This window comes from Stegodyphus dumicola, chromosome X2 (assembly GCF_044657685.1).
Source record: "Stegodyphus dumicola isolate Sdum_Otavi_A_Nest chromosome X2, ASM4465768v1".
Lineage (NCBI taxonomy): Eukaryota > Metazoa > Arthropoda > Arachnida > Araneae > Eresidae > Stegodyphus > Stegodyphus dumicola.
Window position 1 is genome coordinate 32,963,217 of NC_140781.1, and position 24,799 is coordinate 32,988,015.

Below are 24,799 nucleotides of genomic sequence, written 5' to 3' on the forward strand. Positions count from 1 at the left end.
CACGCAAGAATATAATCCAGGAGGTTCAGTTCCGGTGAGGACATTGATAATTTTTCATGTTTCCTTCCCCGAAATCTAATTAGATTCTGCAACTGTATCTACTTCATCCCACTTGCTAAAAATCTTTATATATGAAATGATCGTCGGTTTGGTAACATTTTTGTTTTTTGGCGTACCAAGTATAACAGCTTAAAGTAACTTTCTAAAAGAAAGGATTTCCTATCCGAAATATATAGGTCGTATATGTCTGAAACTACTGAAAATCAGCGGTTCATCCTATGTTCCATTTCTGGAGATGAGCGGATTGGCTGTATGAGCTTCCATAGCCATCCTCATATGCAATGCGAATTTTCCTATATCCTCTGAGCTGAAACTCTAAGAAGTTTTCCATGAAATCATCTCTAGATATATGTCTCAGTATTTTGTCATAATAAGTAACATAAATGTAATGTAAAATACATTTCGGCTTTCATCATGAAACGCGGCAATTTTTTTTCAACTATAGTTATAAAGTAATACTAATACTATTGTGGGGATTTATTTAAGTTACTTTACAGTTAATTTTGTTTCGAAGCAACTTTTCCTATTGATCTCGCTTTCAACCCAGCCTTTCTTGCCAGAATGTAAATGAGTTAGCGCACGGGTATTCAATTGAGATAGAAAGAAGTTAGTATCTAAAGGAAGGTTTTTGGAAGGTGAATTTAGAGCGTGTTCTGCCTGCCTGAAGGCCTGTTATCGTTGATTTACTAAGGATTAGATTTCTGTGTCGTTCAGCGCTTTTAACCATTAAGCTTGTTTACGCCGACTTTTACAAGTCAGCCTGACTGCGCGTTAAGTAATCTGTTAAAAGTCGTTAGGTTAACTTATTTTTATTATATTTGAAATTATTTGTTACCTTTTGTGTTAAGCCAAAAGTGTTGGTTTTTGTAAGCACGAGTCAGTGCCATCTGTGAATAATATTGAATAAATAAAAGTTCCTTCACAACCTTTCTTTGAACTTTGTCGTACTTAAGAATTAAAGATAATTCCTTACTCAGTCTGTTAACGTCTAGCAGTTTATTCTCGCTAGGATCGCCAGACGTTATACCAGATATGCATAAGAAACTTCTTCTCTTTTGCTGAAATATGACGACACATTTTTTTTACATTGCAGGATATCACTCGGAATGCTTGGTTTCATGATTTAAATGCTGTTCAAGCTCAAGTTAGGCTATTGAACATGAAACAAAACGGGGCCTTCCTAGTCCGGTACAGTAGTAAGCCAACAATTGAAATACCTTATACCATGTGTGTGGCATTTGATGGAAGAGTACTTAACTCCCATATACGCCTTAAAAGTAATGGATATTACGCTCTTGGGAAAGAAAAAGAAGGTGAAAAGGTATATAATATTTATCCATTTACACTTTGTTTATTTTATGAAGATTTTGGATGCGTCAGTGACTAACCTTGAACGTCCATATTACGTGATAGTTGAGTACTTTTACTAAATAAAAACTGTCAAGGTTATTGATTTTTATCAGCAATATTTCCTTTCTATTGACATGCAGATTTCATTTACAAATTATTATTAACCATGAGAAAATAAAACAAAAATTTTATTGAAGACAATATTTATGAGCTATGACTTCTGTTGGAACACACTTAAGTTACGATAGGTATGAAGAGAGATAAAAAATTCTAACTCTAATACAGTATGCAGCCCTAATTAGTAATTTAGCTTTCTAAAATTTGCATTAGATTAGCTAGTTTAATATTCGTATATATATATATATATATATAAATTTAAACAAATTAAATTTAAGTTTTAACAAACACGTAAAAATGTAAAAAAGCAAATTTAAAGCCAAAAAGCTTAAAAAAATTATTTAAAAAAATGTGTAAACATATAAAAGATTTAAAAGATTTAATTCTCGAACTAACCTACAATATCATTTAAATTCAGAAGCATAAGCAGATCAAGTGCAAAACCAATCCATGAAAATAAATTCACAAATTTAGCAAATTAAAATTAATCCAAACAATTTTTTAAAAATTGCATAAGTGAATGACTGTTGAGCAGGCAGGAGACAGACTTATCAAGGGGAAGTTGCCTCCAAACCTAACTCTCCAATCATTCAATTCGTGTTCGTCATTCATGCAGGCAAGGGTAAAAGTCAAAACCAAAAGTAAAAAGTGAAGAATGTCCAAAATGAAATACCAATAAAGTGGTACCTTTATAAATTAGCATTTAAGAATTAAAGTTTTAAAAGGAAAATACTAATGAAGTCTTTTGAGAAACAAGCAAGTAAAGTCAAGTATTAAATTAAACTTTTTAAAAAAAATTAAATTAAAAAAAAATAATTTCTTATAAAAAATAATCTAGAAACTAATGTATTTTAGAAACTCTTGTCTACAGAAACCTCCCCGACACGAATATGCATATCAATAAAAAGAAACTAAAAAAGAACTAGACATAATCCATATAAACCAATAAGAAACATAAAGAACTAATTCACAATTTTTAAAAAACAAATATATACTTAAAAATATAATTTCATATCTAAAAAAAACTTAAATACTACATAAAAATTTTTAAAAAATACTTAAAGCAAGTAAATAGTAAGTTTTAATTCTAACTTACCTACTAAATGAGCGTTGGGGTCTGCAAAAGTGTTTTTAAAGAGAAGTAAGTGTGTCCTTCAAATTAATTATATAGATGGCGCTTATGTAGTTAAAGTTGAGCGCCAAGCTGCTATCTTTGTTATATTAAAAATTTTTTGCAAACATTAATATTAAAATATATAAAAATAAATCTAGAAAAAATTAAATTAAAAATTAAAATTAAAAATCCTAAAGGTATGTAATTCAAGTTTTAATTTTAACGATAAATTATGTAGGGAGTTAAGCCAATCAAGAGAGGTAAGTTTGCTTGAAGTAAAATAGAGTTAAGTGGTATAGTGAATTAATAAATGTAAACTGTTTGTAATGTGAAATGTGTGTTCTGTTGAAAAATTGTGTAAATATTGCAAGGCAAATAATTAAGTAAAAATGAAATGTTTTAAAATTTAAGTTTTAAAGCAAAATTTAAAATGTCAAAAAATTTTTTCCAAAATTTTGTGAAATTTTTAGAGGTTTTTTACATGTATTCCGCTGTTCCGCATGCTGCGTCGAAGCGCGTACAAGTTGGAACTTTAAAATTGTTGTCTTTTCTAAACAGAAGTAGAGCACAATTTTTCATGGAATCACGCGGTACGTATATTATTGTTAAAATACGTAGAACTGATTTCATTCATATTAAAAGGCTTTCATACATTTTCTTTTCAGGTCTACACCTAGAACTTATAAATTTCAACTTAGCCGCAGCCCGCAAATCTGGTGGGTTTGTCCGCTAGTTTGATATTAAAATCGGAGATCATATTCAGGGGCCGTACACAAATACGAGAGAGAAATGTTTGCATTTGTACGTAACAAAAAAATAAAGTATCGATTAGAAAAAGTTTTCTGAGGATTTATAGATTAATTTTAGTTCATCATCTGATCAAATTAGATGTTGATGTATAGAAATTCTAATTTCTAATGATTTATAGGTAGTTTTTTGAATATATTAAGTGACGACTCAGATTATAGGGAAAAATATTGATTAATAAAATACAATTTTCAAACGGGATATTTGAATTAATTAAAAATGAAAAATATTTGCTTTTAAATAACTTTTTACGATTAGCAAATTATGATCCTAAGGTAATAAAATTTCATAAGGATATTAATAATGTATTTTAAACTCTGAAAAACTCATAACTCACTTGAATAAAAATTCCTCGGCATACCAAATTAACAAAATCATTAACTTAGTAAATACTAAAACAATATCATTGAATGACCTTTAAGGCAAGAATAATCAGCCCCAAATTATTCTAATTTATTTTTTAACCGATCACTTGATGTATATTGAAAATGAAGTCAAATATCGCAAATTCTGAAATTAAATATCTCTGCCAATTTTTGTCGTATTTTTAGTGCTTTATTTTTCATAAAAACTACAGTCTTTTCTATTTATATAGGGATTGGAGGAGGTTGAAAGAGTTAGATTTCGTAATTTTTACAAAACTTATTTCTTTAAATTTAAAAATGTCAAAACACGGATAGTTGAGTCATTTAAAAATTTATTATTAACTAGAAAATTTCTAGTTATAATATATTATAACGAGAAATATATGTATACCACCAGAACCGACACAAGGGTAAAGCCTCACTTAGGTACTTGCCTCAACTGAACAGCCAGAAAAGGTACCAAATTAGGTGCCAAAATTTCGATATTTATTAAAAAAAATTACAACTATTAACTTTTAACTTTAAAACATATACAAAGTTTGGTATGTTTTCCTATCATCAAATAGTGTCCAGACGCTTGGTAGACGTTCAGTAAATTACCGTTAATTCTAAAATAATATCTGAAACTAGAGAAGGATGTAAAAGACCCTTTTATTTTAAACTTAAGAAGAATGGAAGGCACACCTGGTGCTTGCAAGCTTAGCCAGCACTTATGTCAAATGTAAAATATAGATTAGATAAGTCAGTCGCCAAAGGTTACACAGGTCAATTAAAAGTTGATTTCCAATCGAACCGGCGTGGGGATTCAGTATCGGAGATTATAATGCAATGCTAAAGACTACAAATCTTATCTGAGCTAGCAACCTAGTAACATGGCGTAGACGACAGAACACGATGTGCATTACAATCTGAAAGCGTCATCTTAAATACAAGCGAGTTAATTTGCATTCTGGCATGGAAAAGGAAGGAAGAAATGAGAGCAAATGTCTAAAATCAGCGATTCTCAATCTGTGGTAAGCGAACCACTGGGGGTACGCGAAGAAACAAAGTATTTTTATCTATTAAACTCAAAAATCGCATGAAGAAAAAGAACAATTGATAGAAATTTCCTGTGATCGAACTCTAACTGAAGATTTTAAAAATAACACACTTGTCAACTTTTCGCTAAACCGGAAAAAAGCTGTTAAATTTTTATTGCTTTTTTTGCACAACCTATTTGTGTGAACAAGAATTATCTTCCATGTTATATTTGAAAATAAATACAGAACAAAGCTAAAAGTGGATCCTAATTCACTGTTAAAACTAAGTAAAATAAAACCAGACATTAAGAAATTGATATCTTTCAAATAGGCCCAAATTTCACATTAAATTTATAATCGAAGTATTATAGCTTGAGCTTTGATAATTATAATGGTAAACAATGTTTAATCTAATATTTTTTATGTGTGCACATTTAATACAATAGCCAGTAGGTTATGCAAATATCAAAATATATTTTTTTTAATATTTCTGTTGAGAAATTGAAAAATAATAGTTGTAAAACGTAGTGGTGGTGCTAAAGTTTTTCAATTTTTGTTAGATGGTACACATTAGTCAAATGTTGAAAACTGCTGAGCTAAATTATAAAATAGTTATTAATTAACATAAAGGAACTCAACACACATCCAGAAGTATAAAAAAATTTGCATTGAAAATAATCCAGCTGAATTAAGCAAAGATGTGTAGCATTAATATTTCTCAAAACTGCCGAGGTTTCACAGTATTCTATATATTCTTTTCTAACTTTAACGTTTAATGTTCGAACTAATGTACTGAGTTTAATTTATACTCGTTGCAATGGTCTTCACAGACTAAACTTGCTCAGGAAGCACCACTCCACCGACATTAATAATATCTATTATCCCCCTTTAATTTGAACTATAGGTCTTCTCTATAACAAGTTTTCCGAAGTCCACTAACTGAGTACTGACGGCGGCATAAATTACCACAGTTTATTGCAGCAGACCTAACACATAAAGGCCAATTGAAATAGATCGGGAGACTAAACAGAGACATTTGAAAGTGAAATCACCGTATTATCAGTCTCATGCCCCACTTTCTGTGTAAAATAGGCAGCTGAACAAGACGCATGGTTTTAAGGTTTTGTCTTGTACCCGTAATTAATTTGCTCCGGAATTTAGCAGTTGGTTTTATTTACGATTATTTCGGAAAAATGTCACACATATTGCTGGACGGAGTAAATTGAATCGTCCATTAGTTTGTCTTATCCTTTGTTAAGCCTGGAATGTAAACATATATAAGAGAAGTACATTTTTTAGTTGTTCTATCGTTTATAATGAAACAATAAAATAAATTTAGTTCCAAAGAAATATAATATAACTGATACTGATATGAAAGAGCAACTTTAAAGGCATTCAGTTTCATTCCGGTGATTCTAAGATAACCAAAATAAAAAAAAAGTTCTATCCTTGGGAAAAGAATTTTAAGAAATACAGTTTCGAAAAGATTGATATATGAAAGAAGAAAAAAAGATGAAAGCGATAAATCTGTTGATTTACGGATTTAAAATAGCAAATTGAAATCAAAACATCAAAGTCAATTAAATCAGGTATGGCAAACATGTTTATTACTAAGAATAAAAATTAGTTTGCAAAAATACCTAATATTCGCGAAATTTAACACGTTCAAGTCGTCTGAACTAACTGATGAAATAAGATAAAAGTAAAGCATTGCCATTCATTAAATTTTAGCTTAAGTTTCGCTCAAGATCGCTCAAGATCATTAAACCTACCTTGTCATGAAAATTCATTTGATCGATAAAAGGAGGGCTAATTAAAGATTAGCTCGTATATTAATCGATTAGAGCGCTAACGAAGCTACATGATTTTAGAGGAATTTTTAGTCATTCTAAGGAAGAACTGTAAATGCTCATTACAGTACCTGATCAGAAACAAACTGATCCATGATAACTCGATAATCGACCCTGTGGGGGACCACATTACTAAACTTAATAAGCATTTCTTCAAAACTGGACTTAGCTGTGATGCTGCAAATTTTTCAGAAGTTCTTAATTCCAAATCATTCCAAAAGATACTTTAATCAGACCATTTCCTCCTCACGTGCTTAAAGACCACAACTTCGTAACCTAGCTTTGATTGTTTACTTCTTTTCTTGCGCAGCGCGATTTTTGTCTCTCGTCTCTTTTGATCTAATTGGCACACATGCACTACAGGAGACAATGGTCTTCCTCTTTTTACCTCTCTTGACCATTCTTGGAGCATTACCTGCTAACTTGTCAAAATCATGTGACCTCAGAGGCTTAATTTTTAATTTTTTTATCTAGCTTATTAAGCCCTCTTCTGGAGTCACATGTGCAGCAGCATAATCGGTATCCATACAGAATATTCTAAGGAAACTGTCTCGTATTCATTCATGTTACACATTGGAAAAGTCCAAAAACTATACGCAGCCGACCAGATCGTCATAAAACGAATCAGGTAAGCTGCTATTGTCACCCACTGGACCACTTGTGGACGCAAACATAACGGAAAATCGAGACCATAACAGCTTAGTACTTTTGCACGCAGCTAATAAAGCTTAGTACTTAGTAGCTGCTAAGAAGAAGTTTCGCAATCAGGGATATCTCTTAAAACGGAAGTTGCAAGTTTTACTTACTATATTGAAAGCTATTATTCGTTAATCTATATTAGAAGTGAAGAAAAAGAAATGAATAAGATATCAAAGTCACTGTATATAACAGAATGGGAACCGACGATTGCAACATATAAGGATACATTCAGGAAAGCCAAATGGTTTCTATACTCACTGATACATACTCACATACGATAAACTGAACTCATGTTCAGTTTGCATCAGTGTTACGATCTGCATAGGATCTGCATAAGATCTGCATAGGAACTGAACTCATGTTCAGTTTGCATCAGTGTTACGTGTGTGTGTGATTATGGCAAAGCCTCGAGGGCTATCTGCCTAAGATGAGGGATGCCTTCGTGGAGGACTTTCTAAGGGAAACTGGCCCGTATACACGTTACACATGGGGAAAACCACGAAAACGCCCATGCAGCCAGCCCGTTCGCGGGATTCGAACCTCGGACCGAACTACCAGTGTTCAGCGACTTTACCGCTCGGCCGCTGGTGGGCCGCATCAGTGTTACGATCTGCATAGGATTATTAGCGTAAATTACGAGTTATGGGTTTTGAAGCCATAATAAATTCATTTTATCGGCAAATTATTGTCAAATATGTATAACCTCAACTACAGTTAGTATTAAAATATCGAATATTTTCCGTTATAAGAAAACATTTGCCAAATCTTGTATTCCTAGTTTCAGTTATAATAGTGTTCTTATTTTCAAAGTAATTATTTCCAATAAAACGTTTTTTTCAAAAGCGCATCATTCTGTTTCGTGTATTACTTATTGAAATAATTAATCAAAGAGACGAATTTGTTATAATTAGAAAAATTTCACTACTGTCAAAATGAGGCAGCCAGGTTGGATTTTTAATGGCAGCGTAACGGAACCGTTACAGAATAGACTAGAAGAGAAACACGCTAATGTGACAATCAAAATCGTAAAACCACCTTGTATTTAGCGTAAGTAAATTGAAACACTCAATCGATTTCGAGGGCAGCTAAAGGTCCCTCCTCATCAGGAGAAAGAATTGCCCTCGAAATCGATTGAGTGTTTCAATTTACTTACGCTAAATACAAGGTGGTTTTACGATTTTGACCGTTACAGAATATTTAACTGTATAACAAATTTCAAGTGGTAGCTGTCGAGACGTAAAACAGCGTGAGATTAACACGTGGTTTGCTACATTACAATAAACATTCCGTTACTTTCCGTATTAGCTCATAAACATTAAACCTTTTCTCCCCTTTTTCTCCCATTCTTTCACTGCTTTCAATAGCGAGTAATTCATTCTTAATTTATGTGCTTATTAAATGCTTCAAAAATAATTAATTTTTTTATTATTTTGAAACACATGAATTTTTCAATATTTGTAGCAGAAGGTAACAGATGCTTCCAGTTTGCTCGTCGCTAGGCTTACACAGTTAACACTAACTTAGCCACAGTTATTGACTAAATTTAACGTTAAATCTTAACTCTGTAAACCAAAATTCATCTTCAAAATTTCGCTATTTAATCTTTTTCAGAAATAAGAATTAACGACTTAGTAAAAATCATTGCATCGGTCAGAATTTGCTGCAAAATGCTGTTTCAAATCTTGATAATTTAAGTTAAGAGCCGATAAAATGTAAAACCTAAACATATCTTATCAATTTTTACCCCCCCCCCAAAAAGCAACGCATTATTTTGTGTAACTCGCTATTTATTTAATCAAGTTTTAATAATGAGCCAAACTAATATGTGAACTGAATTATTTTTACAATACAAATTTAGGAATATTGCGTACATTGCGTATATAACATCTATTTTAGAAACTCAAAAATATCTTCCAAATCCTAAGCTGCAAATATTAAACATAGTAAGTCAATATCGAAAGATAACATAAGCTACAAAATAAGCAATAGTTCAAAATAATCATCAAACTCTTCCCAGAATTCCCTCAAATTTGCTTCCTTTTTTTTTCTTTCTGGAGGTCATTTACTGGTCGAGCGGTAGAGTCTCTGAGTACTGGTAGTTCGGCTGCGACTCTGTTCTAGACGAACAAGCTGGCTCCATTGATGATTTCATGAATTTTCCTATGTGTACTGAAGATGTAAGTCAGTTTCCCTTGGAAAATCCTTCAGCCCTTGGGCAAATAGTCCTGAGTTACCATGCCATGATATGATAAACCAACTCGTCTTCCTGGAGCAGGTTCATTGTATCAAACTGTATATCTCTTATCGGGAGAAACGAGCCGGGGAAATAAAAAAATTGGCGAAAAATGATTTCACTGTTAGTTTTTATGCACTGACCAACTGTGCATATGGAAAATTTAGGTTCTGCTTCAAGACTATCAGTCCACATGTATTATTCTGGCTTGCTAGAAGCCATCTGATGCTCTAACTAGCATTTACTTTAATATTTTAATATAATGGTTTACAATGAGCCCGTAAAGTACACCTTGTGATAATGATTGTGATGTATGGGTGACGCCAACCAACGAGATGTATAGAGGGCGCTAACTCTCAGGCTGGAGAGGCGCCAAAGGTTTAGTTTCCAAGAGGGAGACCGACAAAGAGGTCATACGGAAGGCTCGTGGGAGCCATTAATGAAACCGAAATTCACTTTTATTACTTTATATATTTCAGTTATTAGTATTGTAGTTTAGTATTAGTTTTGTGTTTGTAAAATAAATGTTTAAAAATACAAGAAGGTGGAGTTATTTCTCTATGAGGCGGTGGATGAAGAACGGGATGATATCACACGCTCTCTTTCGAGAACCAGAGCTTTAGATGACGGTAGAGAAACTTCAAGAGAAGCAGGTAGGAAGCTCTTGATCTTATTTACTCAAAGTATAGATGTATTGAAGATATATATATAAATTAAAATGTATAAGAATACTAAGAAAGAAGACTTAGTAAATAAACCTTCTTGGTGAAATTGAAGATACACAAACTGTTGGTTTAACAGTGGTTCAACTAAAAGGTAAAATTGAGGACAGTAAAATATTTAAAGATGATCCAGAATTTGTAATTGGATTATTAAACTCAATAGTTGAGGAAAGAAAAATAGTTGAAGAAAGAAAAATTAGAGAAGAAAATGAAATAAAAGCTGCTAGGGATACACAGTTAGCCTTAGAAGCTCAAAAGGTTGAACTTGAAAAATTAAAATTAGCGCAGCTAGAGAAAGAATTAGAATTAGAAAAAGTTAGAAGTCAGAATACAGTTAAAGATGGATCTCGCGCAGATAAAGACATGATTACAGGTTCGGGAAATTATTCAGAAAATTTGATAAAGAGTGTTAAAACGTTAACTATTCCTGTTCCGGGAAGATCGGAAAATTTCAATTTCTTTTTTCAAACATTAGAGAGAGCATTCACAACTAAAAATGTACCACAGGAGCTCAAATCCGAAATTTTGATTAACATTTTAGGGGATAAGGCAACTAATATATTATTTTACACTAATGATGAAGAACTCAAATGTTATGAAACCATTAAAAAACTAGTATTAAAAGAATATCAGCCAACTGCTTATGAATGTTTAATGAATTTCCGAAGAGCACGACGCGATCCTAAAGAGTCACACGTTCAGTTCGCTTCTAGACTGTCTGCAAATTTCCAGTATTACTGTCAGTTACGTGAAGTTAATGACTTTGATGCACTTTGTCAACTAATGATTTCCAACAAACTTTTCCAAACGTTAGACAAAGAAACGGCAACTTACATTAATATTAAAACAGGATAAAATTGGTTAAAACCTAAGGATTTAGCTAAAGAAGTTGACTTGTATTTTGTAAACAAAGGCAAATCGTTAAACGAAACTACTTTTAACACTAATGAAAACATAGATAAATCGTCCCACTCTTCAAGAGAATCGAAATATATTCCGCCTCATATGAGAAGCAACACAAATAAAAATAAATATCCACCCAAAGACTGTTACATATGTGGAAAATTAACGCATCTCGCTAAATCTTGTCCACAAAGAAACAAATCGGTAACACAAAACCCTCCTCTAAAAAAAAGAAACACCAGAGAAAAATACTAATGATAAAGTAATAGCAAAAATCGGATCTTCATGCTTGTCAAATGAAAGTTTTACGCAACCATTGCAAAAAGTAAATATTTGCGTTGCAGGTAACGAAATCCAAGCCATAATTGATTCAGGTGCTGAAATTTCTGTTATAAATCCGAAACACATATCAAATTTCTCTATTGAGAACAACTGTAATATTGACCTAATTTCGGCATTTGGAGAAACCATATCAGCTAAAGTGGCTAGAATTCCTCTATCCATCAAAAATACTGATAATCCTAATTTATTGAAACCTGTCGAAGTATTAGTAGCTTTAACAGAAAAACTTCATATTCCCTGCGTAATTACTCCAAATGTTTATGATTTATTGACCTCTGAATCTCATTTGCTTAGCGCGAATCGTGATTGCGACACAGTGTCTCCATCGCAGATACCGGAAACGAGGAGTCATCAGTCAAAACAATTCGAAGGCGAAAGCCGCGCTGGTTTATGTATGACAGGAGGAGAGCAAGATTTAGTCATAAGTTGCATTCAGGGCGAAAATGAAAGTGGGGTGGGTCAACATTCAGATGCCAGTATTTTTAAACAACAGCAAAGGGAATGTGAGACATTACGCAGTATCTATAAAAACGCGCAAAGAAATAAAAATAAATATTTTTTAATGGATGACTTGATTTATCATACTGAAAGAATTTCCGGAGAACAAGTTAGTCAATTGGTATTACCTAAAGTTAAAAGGGAACAAATTTTAAAATTGGCTCACGAATCTATTTTTGCAAATCATTTAGGGATGAGAAAAACAAAAGAAAGGATTCGTTATTCATTTTATTGGCCAAACATGTCACGAGATATTGAAGAATATTGTAAAACTTGTAAGGAATGTCAATTACAAAGTAGAGAAAGAACTAACGATCGTATACCCATACTTCCAGTTCAGAGGCCTGAATTTCCATTTGACACTGTGAATGTAGATATAATCGGTCCAATTGAACCTCCATCAGCACGTAAACACAAATATGTACTATGTTTAGTCGACCAACATTCTAGGTGGCCAGAAGCTGTCCCTTTGAGAACTATTACAGCAAAATCAACATGCGACGCATTATTAGAAATCTTTATGAGAACGGGCATACCTCGGGTAATAGCTAGCGATCAAGGTACCAATTTTGTTGCAGAATTAACACAAGAATTCCATGCTAGATTAGGAGCAAGTCCTAGATTTACAACACCAGGACATCCACAAAGTTCGGGATTAGTTGAACGGTATAACCAAGTTCTAAAACGTATGCTTCATCATATCATTAGAAACGACTCTAAAAATTGGGACAAACATATACCATACCTGTTATTCGCTTACCGCGAAATTCCAAATTGTACTACGGGAGTATCCCCATTTAAATTAATGTATGGAAGAGAGGCCAGAGGTCCGTTGTCAGTATTAAAATCGTCATGGTCAGGAGAAATTCCATTACCAATAAAATTGGGTAAAAGTGCTGTTGATTATCTACAGGAGCTAAAGATGAATTTAGAAATAGCAGCAGAGCAAGCATCTATAACTGCAGAATTGAAACAAGGTGCATATGCAAGATATGCTAATCGAAGGGCTATATATAAAGAATTCAACCCTGGAGATCAAGTGTACCTGCTGATTCCAGATTCCAGTAATAAATTATATGCCAGATGGATAGGACCTGCAGAAATAGTATCTCGTTGTAATCCAGATTCTTACAGAGTCAGACTGACAGATGGTACAATAAGAAGAGTACATGTAAATAAAATTCGAAAATTTAATCCAAAAGTACAGGCAGTAGGTGTAATATTTGAGAACGAAGAAGAACTAGGAGAAGTCCATCCCACACCCAGTGTGAGTGACAAGTCCGATCATTTTCATCTTAGCGAAGTAAATTTAAGCCATTTAGATGATGATAAAAGGAATGAAATGATGAACTTGTTAGGAAAATATGAAAACTTATTTATAAATAAGGTACAAATTGCAAGAGTAGGAGAACATAAAATAAGATTAAGTGACAATGAAAGGAAGAAGCCATATGTTTATCGAATTCCAGAAGCATTGAAGCCTCAAGTAGATAAACAAATAACTCAAGTAGATAAACTCAAGTAGATAAAGAAATGTTATGAATGGGATTGATTGAAGAAACCAACGCTGAAATTTCGTACCCTATTGTATGCGTTATGAAGAAAGACGGTAATATTCGCCTTTGCGTTGATTTTAGATCCCTTAATGCAGTAACGAAACCAGATGACTTCCCTATGGAAAATCCTAAAGAGCTCTTATTCTACATTGGAAAAGCCAAAGTGATATCCAGCATTGATTTACTCAAATGCTATTGGGCCATACCATTAGAAAGAGAGAGTCAAGAATTAGCATGTTTCAAGACACATCGAGCTCAGTATCAATTTAAAGTCATGCCTTTCGGGCTATGCAACGCCGCTGCAACATTTCAGAGAGTCATGAATCAGGCCCTTGCTAAATAAAAAGATTTTGCTCGAGCCTACGTCGATGACATAGCTGTTTATTCAAATAATTGGAATGAACATTTAGTACATCTTAACACCATTTTTTCAAAACTGTTAGAACTACAGTTTTCCGTAAATCTCAAGAAATGTTCCTTCGCTAAAACTCATATTAAGTATCTAGGACATATCATCGGTTCCGGCAGTCATCGTACAGATCCAGAGAAAGTGGAGGCTATCCAGAAATTAGCTAGACCTCAAACAAAAAAACAATTGAAAAGCATTCTAGGCCTATGTAATTATTACAGAGACTACATTCCACATTATGCCGAAACAGCTTATCCATTAACCGAGCTCACCAAAAGAAGAAGTCCTGAAGAGCTGTACTGGACAGAAAAACACGACGAAGCATTCATTAAATTAAAGAAATGCCTAATGGAAGCACCTAGTCTTTATACCCCTGTTCCAGGGTTACCTTTTATAATTCAATGTGATGCATCTTCAACAGGTGTTGGAGCCTGCTTATCTCAAAGGAAAAACGGAAAGTTGTACCCGATTAGTTATGCCAGCCAGAAACTTACCAAAACACAACAAGCATGGCCAACTATCGAGAGGGAAGCTTATGTTGTTATTTGGAGCTTGAAAAAGTTTGAAACTTGGATTTTTGGATCACCTGTGAAACTGATAACTGATCACAATCCGTTAACTTTCATCACAAAGAACGCACCACAATCTTCTAAGTTACAGAGATGGGCTTTAGCATTACAAAAGTATGATACTACAATTTCACATTGCCCAGGTGTTAAGTTAAGCAATGCTGATGCGTTGTCCAGACTAGAGACTACTGAGTGACTTGTGTGAAAGAAAGAACTTTTCATAGACATTTATGAACTCTTAATATTATTATTTTTTATGTGTGTGTTTCTTTTTCAGCTACTCACCTAGAGACTTTTAAGTATATCATAGACGCTTTAAGTATTCTATTGCATTAGAATTGTTTGAATACTAATTTTAATCATTTATATATTACAGTTTTAGAAGAAGTCTTGTAGTAGGTTTAGAACTAGCCTGTATAAGTATTGTGTTACATATCTTTCAACTTCAGTATCGATTGATTTGTAGACTTTAGTAGGTAAGTAACTCCTTTGTTTGACGTCACCATAATTTGTCATATTTCAATAGGCTTTCACCCTATTTCAATCTTGGATGGGGGGTGTGATGTATGGGTGACGCCAACCAACGAGATGTATAGAAGGCGCTAACTCTCAGTCTGGAGAAACGCCAAAGGTTTAGTTTCCAAGAGGGAGACCGACAAAGAGGTCATACGGAAGGCTCGTGGGAGCCATTAATGAAACCGAAATTCTCTTTTATTACTTTATATATTTCAGTTATTAGTATTGTAGTTTAGTATTAGTTTTGTGTTTGTAAAATAAATGTTTAAAAATACAAGAAGGTGGAGTTATTTCTCTATGAGGCGGTGGATGAAGAACGGGATGATATCACAATGATAATACTTCTAACATATAGCACTGAATAAACAATGTCATATTAGTTTAGCAATAATTTTCTATTTTACACATCTTACCAAGTATGTTTAACTGAATGGACAATCTACCATACATTCTCTAGGCTATCCAGATTATTAAACTTTCGGAGTAGCTGAATTTTTGTTTCTTATTGGAAAAGTTAATATTATGAATTGATATAATAACGAATTATGCACTTCCATTATGAAATGAACTACATATTCGAAAATATTGAAATAAATAAGCAATTATAACGAAAATTGTGTTTCTTTGATTGGCGCACTAAATGATCAAGATATCAGGTAGTGAAATTAATTTTATTTCGTATAAACAAAACACTCGGTAACAAATAAAACAAGATCAATAGGCTTTTTCAAAAGCGTAGTGCTCGTCAATTATTTTTATTATTGACCTCCCTCTTCTTGTGATTTTTTTTATTTTTTGCTTTTAAACATTGCATTTATGCTTCTTTAGTTTAATAAAGTAATTTTTCTAAACGTACTTTTGGAAAAGTTTTCGTATTTAAAATTACAGTTTTTTAAAAAATTTTCTTTTGCAGACATTCTCAACAATCTCTGATCTAATAAGATACCATCAAGACGTACCTATCGAAATTAATCCTTCTGGGACAGGAAATCTATTTCGCGTATGTCTGCTGGTGACGCCACCAAAATAAATTTAAGGACAAAAAGGTGTTTGATGATGTACATAGAAGATGACCACTTCCAGATTTAGTATTTAAGGTTTTTTTTTTTTTTTTTCAAATTAATGAAAAATGTAATGAAGTTTTAATACATTTGTTTTTTATTTTAGAGGCAAATGAATGGCTTTTTATTCAGATACAATAAATTAAATTAGATATTTAATGAATCAAAAATTTCTGTTGAAAAAATACTTTGTGATTATTTTTAGAAATGTTTCTGGTTAAAGTACACGTGAAAGGCACATACAAATTGTTTTGTACTTAAATTTTACCGTGCATAAAAGAATTTTAAAATGAACTTAAAGATACTGAACACATCGATTAGCTATCTTTGTGCTGCAATAATAACAATAAGTTTTATTCTATTGTATATGCAACTTATAAACTAAGCTAGAACATTCTGTAACTTTAAAACTTGTAAAATTTTAAGACCAATCGAAGCGCATAATTTACTCACAGCCTTTCTTATGTTATGAACATTTTTCTTCTTGAGACAGTGACCTTTGCCTGCCTTTAACGAAATAGACTTTTTCTCGAAACGTAAGGTTAGTCTTTGTTGAATTTTGCCTTAATTAGAATTTTAAATTGCCATTCTTTCTTTCTTCATACTCTTCTAAAACATTGAATAGCGAATAAATATACACATTGCATTTGACATGTTTGTACTACATGAGAATATATGTATATAAAGCAAGGATTTTTGTAGAAGAAAGATTTCAGTTGATTTCAATATTCCTTTTCCCTGATGAAGTGGCATTGAAGTTGACTGAATTCTTCTTCTGTTGTGTTCTTTCTTCTTTAAGTTTCTTAAATTTTTTTTGAATAGGAGTTTTGATGGTTTAAAAGTTTAGATTTTTACATTTATTAAATTCTTTGTTGCATTTATAAAATTATTTGTTGCATTTATAAAATTATTTGTTGCATTTACAAAATTATTTGAAATTTATTAATTATGAATTTCAAAATTTTTGGTCTTTGTGAAACTTTAGTTATAAATTTCTTATTTTATATCCTTCAAGGTAATTTTCAGCAGCTTAAAGCACGAAAACACTATGCAAGTATATATATATATATATAGAGAGAGAGAGACAAATATGCTAGAACATAAAATCTGGAGAATAAGATGATTATTATCTCGGTTTCTGGACAATTTCATCGCACTCAAGGGAAATAAAATTTATACACTACAATGGGGTATGAATATATTAGCTGAAAAATAAAGCAAAGCACTTCTATATATGAGTTTAACTGAAGTATAAAGTAAAGTGTTTGAGTATATACACTGCCATTTCGGCATACAAATGATTTAACTAGTTTTTCATATTTTATTGCCATAAAGCTCTTCCTTTTAAGTGATATATTCAAAATATTACATATTTGTACTATAACGTTGCGCGCCTACAACTTGCACGCAACCAAGGGTGACTGTGAAAGCTTGTATAAACCACAGAGTCTTGTAAAGGGTTTAAGTCCCTTTTTATTCAACGTAATGAATTACAATTGCGTTCTCTTGACGCTTACAAACGGTGCCAACTCGGCAGTCAAAATAAAAATAAGAACCTGAAAAGAAAGTAAAGACAATATTCTAACTACGAGGCTCTCTAAAATAACTAACTCACCGCGTTTTACAAAAGCCGCAGCTAATTCAGCAGACTTGAAGCTCACTGGAACAATTGCAACTACTTCCCGCCAAGCACATAGGCCGCAACGCGGGGTTCTTCAATTCTCGATTTCTACCTCCGCGCTCGCTAAGTAAGAATAATTCTCTCACCGAACTCGTTTCCTTCTATTTAAATCATACTACTTCCGCTGATAATTTGAATGCTTGCGCGTTCTACTCAAATTTACATATTCTGGCATTGGCAGTTCCAGGGGAAAGTAAGGCTTGACAGGAAAGATAGTTTAAACTTAAAATAAATGTTAGTTAAAATAAATATAAACCCTACATTTGCCGCTGCCAAAATTTGGAAAACTTGAAAGCAGGTCCTACAAACGACCTGTTGTAAGTTTATCTAATTCTGAACTAACTGGCGAAAGCCTCGTTTACACAAAAAAATCTTATGTAACAATTATATATTAAAATTCTGTTAGTCGTTACAAAGCTTTCTTCTTACAGCAACTTTTCCTGGACTTCATCAATCAATCTTGGTCTTTCCTTCCAGCATCTGGAAGGAATAAGTATCAGTATCTTTCTACATACATTATAATTTACATTTTCTTGACACAATAAATTTTTGTTTTTAACGTTTCGTCTTTCTTAGTTATTGCTTACTTCACATTCATTCAATTTTTCAAGCATTAATTTAACTTTACCCTGGCTCTCCACCATGTGTGGTGTCAAACGGGAATATCCGTGTTTTAGTCTTACAACACTTCCCCTAACCACCATGATTTGTTAGAATTCAACAACCAAATAGACACACCTTACTCGACATTCTACAACTCAATGAGCTACTTTAATATTCTTAAAAATTCAAATGTAGGTGGAGAACCCTACAAAACACATTCATTCTAACTTCCCCCTCATTCATCTTTAAACATGCAGGCTTTCGCTCTAAAGCATGACTTTACAGTTTAATACTTAAATTTTGAGTTCATTGCTTTTAAGCATTCACTTTTAGCATCTACAATTTTATGCTTCTAGACTAAATTCTACTTTTACATAACATGCAAGTATTTACATACATTTACAAAAGTTTAATACATATGCTTTTTACAATTTACCATAAAATGAATAAGAGAAAATAAATTTTTACTTTACTCATTCTTCGCCAAGCTGGCGGCACTGAAACTAAAATTCTTATTAGTACAAGAATACGAAGTTATTTTTATCTCCGGCCAAATTTTGGCTTTAACATAACAGAATTAGTCTTTCGACCAACAGAAAATGCTTGTTTTTAGCTTTTACACTTAAAGAAAATAATACTTTTGTTTTAGCTAAATAAAGTAAAACAAAACTAAGTCTTAACCGAGACATATTGACTTTCGTCAAAACATAGAACTTCGTACTTATGCATAACATTTCGGAACAAAAGAGAAAAAAAATTTATAGAAGGTTTTAACTTATCTTTGAGTTTTCGATGCTTGAAACTCCGTCATCCGTTTTTGACAAAACTGATCCCAAGTTAGAGGTGTCATGGATGTCAATCTTCTCCTTATTGATCTGCGAGTGTCGTCCCCGTTGCTCTTTCTTTTGCGTCCTCTACATGCTGGCCTCTTGACGGAGTAATCGTCTGGTTGTTGGCCTTTGCGTTTCTGCCTCGGACGGCTGGTCGTGACGTCCTCCGGTCTGGAGTCCTTCTTGAATTTCTTCTGTTCCTCGTACTTCTGTGCCTCCTGTTGGCGTTTCAGTTTCCGGAACGGCGGCCTTGCTGGCACCTGACTCTGTGGCCGTGTGCGCGTTCTCCTTGATGTGTAATTTCTCCTGCCATCTTTTGTAGGTGGTGTTTTCGTCTTTACCACCGTTTCTTTACCCGGTTCATCTGTATTTTTGTTTTTCTTAAACGCCGGAGTTTGAAAATCCTTTTTTCTTTTTGATACCGACGTCCGGGTTGTAGAAGTGCTAGGTCTCTCTTTAGTTCTCCGTTTCTTGGGTGGTGGAATAGTTGTTGCAGTCTCTGGCCCTTCTATTTCGTTTAGACTTGAGTCCTGCAAGAAACTTTTAAGGATTTCAAAATCATTTGGATTATAGTATTTTTTCACCTGGTCGGGACTTGCTTTACAGATTTCCCCTCTCTCGTTTTTAAGATATAAGACTACTCCTTTGATTTCCTGAATTACATAGGGGCCTTCAAACTTTGGAGCTAGCTTTGCCATAAAATTGTCTGGGGCACTTGATGAAGAAAATTTCCGTTTCAATACTTTATCCCCAACTTTAAAATCTGCTTCACGGCGTTTTCTATCATAATATAACTTCTGCCTATTTCTTGCCGTATCCGAGGTTTTAAGCGCCTGATCAATTAGCTTTTGCACGTCCTTTTGTCTAAATTCCTGCTCTCTTTGTTGCACAAAGAATAATTTATCTAAAGGCGTAATTAACTTTCTGGCTAAAAATAATTCTGCTGGAGTTTTTCCCGTAGTATCATGATGTGCCGTTCTTAAAGCATAAGCTAATTCATTTATGTAGCCATCCCAGCGCTTGTGATGTGTGCTAACGTAACTGCGAATTATTTTTACAATGTTTTTATTAACTCTTTCTGCTATGTTAGCCTGTGGTCTATACGGAACCATTTTGATATGGCGTATATCAAGTCCATTGCACATGTTTTCAAATATTTGACTAATGAATTGTTTTCCGTTATCGCTAATGACTTTTATCGGTGCACCGTATTTTAAAATGTATCTGTGTAAGAATGCATCTGCGACTGTTTTGGCTGACGCGCGTTTAAGTGGAACAATTTCTATCCATTTTGAAAAATGATCTACTATTACTAAAAGAAAACGATTTTTATTTAACTCGCTCTGGGGGAAGGGACCAAGGAGATCTATGCCTAAAATTTCATTCGGAAATGTAGCGCGAATGCTATTTAAGTACCCGGCCGGGCTGTAATTAATATCATTTATTAACTGACATTGATTGCAGGACCTGACATACGCCGTTACTATTTTGTATAATTGCGGGAAATATACCGCCTCGCGTACCCTTTTTATAGTCTTTCTGACCCCGAGGTGACCCGCTGTTTTTTTTTCGTGCAACTCCTTCAAAATGCTTAATCGAAGCGAGGCTGGGATGACTGGCTTATACTCAAGATTTTTCTTTGTTGTTTTCGTATAGAATAATAAATTATCTATTATTTCATAGTTTTTTGCTCTATTTCTTATCGCATCGATATCTGTATGCTCAAAGCTTTCGGGGTCTTTCAAATAAGCATAGATATTTCCAAATTCAGGATCAGCTTTCAGTTCAGTAATAACCGTATCTCTAGAATCTAAAATTTTTGAAGTCAACACAGCGCATTTAAGTTCATTACCTTCTTCGTCCAGTTTTATACGAGAAAGTGCGTCAGCTACATTGTTTTCCTTACCCGGTTTATATTTTATTGTGATATTATATTCTTGGAGTTTTAAAGCCCATCTTATTAACCTGGGCGTTAGGTTTTTTCCCGAGTAAAGTCTACCAACAGCCGCATGATCCGAAAAGACTGTTACTGGCGATTTGCCGAAATAAACTCGAAATTTGTGTACAGCCATTAATACGGCTAATGTTTCTCTTTCTGTAGCTGTATAATTCCTTTGTGTTTGATTCAATGTTTTACTAAAAAATGCCAGCGGATGGTTATTTTGCATAAGAACCGCACCCACCGCATAGTCTGATGCATCTGCCGCAATTTCCAGGTTTTCGTCCCCCTCAGGGAATTTTAAAACAGGGGCATTAATAAGCGCTTCTTTTAATCTTTCAAAAGCTGTGTTAGCTTCAGCTGTCCACGTAAATTTACTCTTTTTTCTTTTGATTACTAAGAGTGGTTCAACAATATTAGCGAAATCTTTTATGAAAGATCGATAGACTTTCGCTTACTTTCTTGTAAATGCAGTTCATTTATTGCAGCATTTCGAAATTCATGAGCTGCAAATACTTGTACAGCTTATTTACTTTGCTTGCATTACTTGTACAGTTTATATTCATATTTCATCTTTCATTTTATATTTTGCTTTAGGAGGGCGAGATTTTTGCCTATCGTCACTTTCCATTTGATTGTCGTCTTTGCTGTGCAGGAGACAATGGTACACTCTTTATCGATTTCCTTGACCGTTCTCGGAAATTTCAGCAGCTAGATCGTCAAAATCATGTGCCCTGAGAGGCTTCAGTTTCTTATATAGCTTACTAAGGCCATTCTTGGGACACACAAGTAACTTATCTATATCCGTATCTAATTTATCATTTGTAATTCATATCCGTATCCAATTTATCATGCAGGGAATCGCATTTACAAGATGTTCTTTGTGTTTAAGGTCGTGTTATGCCTTAATATACATATATCCTATGTGTTTAAGGAGAAGGAACTCATATCAGCACGTCGTCACCTTACGATTGCTGATTGCGTTGAACGAGATGCAATGAGTATTATGAGAATTTACAGTCGACGGGTCAAGGAGAGCCATACAAAATGAAGGGCAGGACCCCCCACACACACACACACACTTATCGAAGCCTGAAATAACAGAATAGTGTCTGCATCGAGTTTAGATACTGTTCAACCACACTGGAAAATTGGATGTGTTGCGCAACACAAAGATCCCCATGTATGATGCGACGTCATTTGCAACTACACTGCTTGTCAGCAAGGTAACCATTGCTTCAGCTTCTCTTTAGAGCATAGGAATCAACACCTAAAATGGTATATTCAACGACGCACATGGACGCATGAATGGCTTGACTTATTGATTATTTCTAATGAATTTCCTTTTGCTTACAGCATCATGATGACCGTAGCCGTATCCAGATGCAAGGGAAAGAACATTGGGAGGTCATATTTTTCATTGTCGTACGGGCGCAGCTACTGGATTAATTGGTATGACTGCTACTGAGTAATCACTTTACCAATGAGTACAAACTCTAATATTCACATTTACTCCCCATATGTGATATTTTGATCGTTAGATCACTGAGTTATAATGTCTGTACCTATGCTATACTTTCAAGCTTTCCGTCTCCCTAACTTTCAAACGGATAGTGAGAGCCCGCATGTTGTCCACCGCTGACATATGTTTACCCAATGTTCAGGTTTTTCGATTTCTATTTTGGCTGGCTTGTTCTCCAGGTCTCTCCCCAGCGGCGTTGTTAAGATTTTTGTAGTCCAATGCAATCTCTGCGGCTCATAAATTCTACCGCCTGCGCCTCTTTGTTAAACGTGGACCGGTGTTATCAAGCTACACGAGAAAACATGCTAACTGCATTAGGGAATTTATTATTTCCTAATGGCATCTGCACAAAAACTGTTTTACAACTTCCTCGGACATTGCAGACGTCTTCACACCTTTTGAAGAAGAAATCTAACAAAGTTACCCCTTTTTATAAGAAATTAGGGGGTACTATTGAATTCTACATTTCGAAGCTATATTTTAATCGCAGTACGTAAAGAAAAGGTTTCAGACCCAGTACATTTGTACATCAAATTTTACTCACCAGAAATATTTTAAAATATTTAATATTTTATATCTGAATGCTCGTGGACTTGTAGAACGAATTTTTCACGCAAAATTTTAATGTATACCGCTTGAAATTCACCCGTGAAATAATGATTACGCCAGCAGAATGCTTTTACTTACCTCTGAAAAGTGCTCCATAGCCCATCACAGTGCCCATATGTCATTTCGGCTCATACATACCGTCACTAACTCTTATATCGGCTCCCTCTATATTTTTCTCTAATATTTTTGATTCACCATGTACATTCAAACTCTTTCAGTGATTACTCAAATACAAATGGCTTGTAAAGGGTTCAGCGATGATACGATTAGAAAATTAAAGCTCAGCGATTAGGAAATTAAATGAACTAGGAAGAACTTTAGTACCTTAGGGGAATTTAAACTAATTGGAAATAGAGAAACAGAAATTCCATAGTATTTAATGATTTAATTTTTCATGAGAAAAGTAATGGAAGATTCTGTTTAAAAATTAATATTGACATATAAAGGAAGAACTAATTCATTTGAAGCTAGAACAGGGGTGGTAGTCTTAAATATAATTTTACTATCCATAGTATTAAATTTAAATATGTGTTAAATTTGGTGTTTGTTCTGGTGTAAGTGACTTTCTACACAGACAAAAATAAAAAGAGATTTGTGAATGATGCAAGGTATTTGAACACTGAAAATAAAATTATGAGCGCACCAAATTTTGGTTTTGCGTAAAAAACCATATCAAAGTATATTTAAAGTATTGAATTTATGTATATGTTGACAGCGAACCACACCGAGGGATATCTACCTATGGGAAAGGATGCCTTTCTAAGCTACGAGCTAGAAGCCTACGAGCCTTTCTAAGCTAAGAATCAGGAAAGCCCCAATGCAGGATTCTGTTTGTATAGAAGCTTAAATCAATGTTCTTTAGACCCTATTAGACTTACAAGCAAGTTACCACTCTGGCCTGAATTAAGATGACAAAGTTTTACAACGGTTAGAATAAAATTTTATTGAACTCTAAATTAACATAAGGCTCCATCTGTGCTACAGAAAGTTAAGTTCAAATAACGTAGTCTGAGACGCCACACAAAATTGTCTACTTAATCTGTGTCAAGTAATTAATGGCGCGTTTTTAACATATGCAAGCAAAGTGGTTAAAGCCGGAATAAATTTTGAAGGACTGGCGATAGTACGTAACTACAAGGAAGGGTGCCAGAAGCTCTTAAATTTTCAAATTCTCTGTTTAATTTAATACAATTAATTTGTATTTTAGTGAGAATTAGAGAAAGAAGAAGTAATAGTTTATACAGAAAAAGTTTCAGATCATAATAAATGGTTAATTCGCATAAAATTCTACACCTTGTGATCCGGTATTCGTAATCGGGTAGAAAATTTTGTTTTATCCAATCGGCCAGCGGGGGGATTCAAACATATAAAGAAGTTGAAGATTAGTTACAGACGTCAAAACTCCATGTTAATAATTTTTAAAAA

At 33.6% G+C, this 24,799-nt stretch overlaps 1 protein-coding gene across 5 annotated transcripts in view; it reads left to right on the forward strand.

Annotated features, from left to right (window-relative positions):
* Positions 1-17,079, forward strand: part of LOC118188205 (uncharacterized) — an 82,669-nt gene extending 65,590 nt beyond the window's left edge. For 2 of the 5 annotated variants that reach the window (XM_085809798.1, XM_085809796.1), the window contains 2 exons: positions 1,154-1,381; positions 16,043-17,079. In XM_085809798.1, the coding sequence (XP_085665924.1) occupies positions 1,154-1,381; positions 16,043-16,159 (345 nt within the window). In that variant the 3' untranslated portion in view covers positions 16,160-17,079. Of the gene's footprint in view, positions 1-1,153; positions 1,382-3,306; positions 3,479-16,042 lie in introns of those variants that run through there. The other 3 variants (XM_085809797.1, XR_015039196.1, XR_015039198.1) reach the window with 3 other exon arrangements.
* The last annotated feature ends 7,720 nt before the right edge of the window (positions 17,080-24,799 follow it).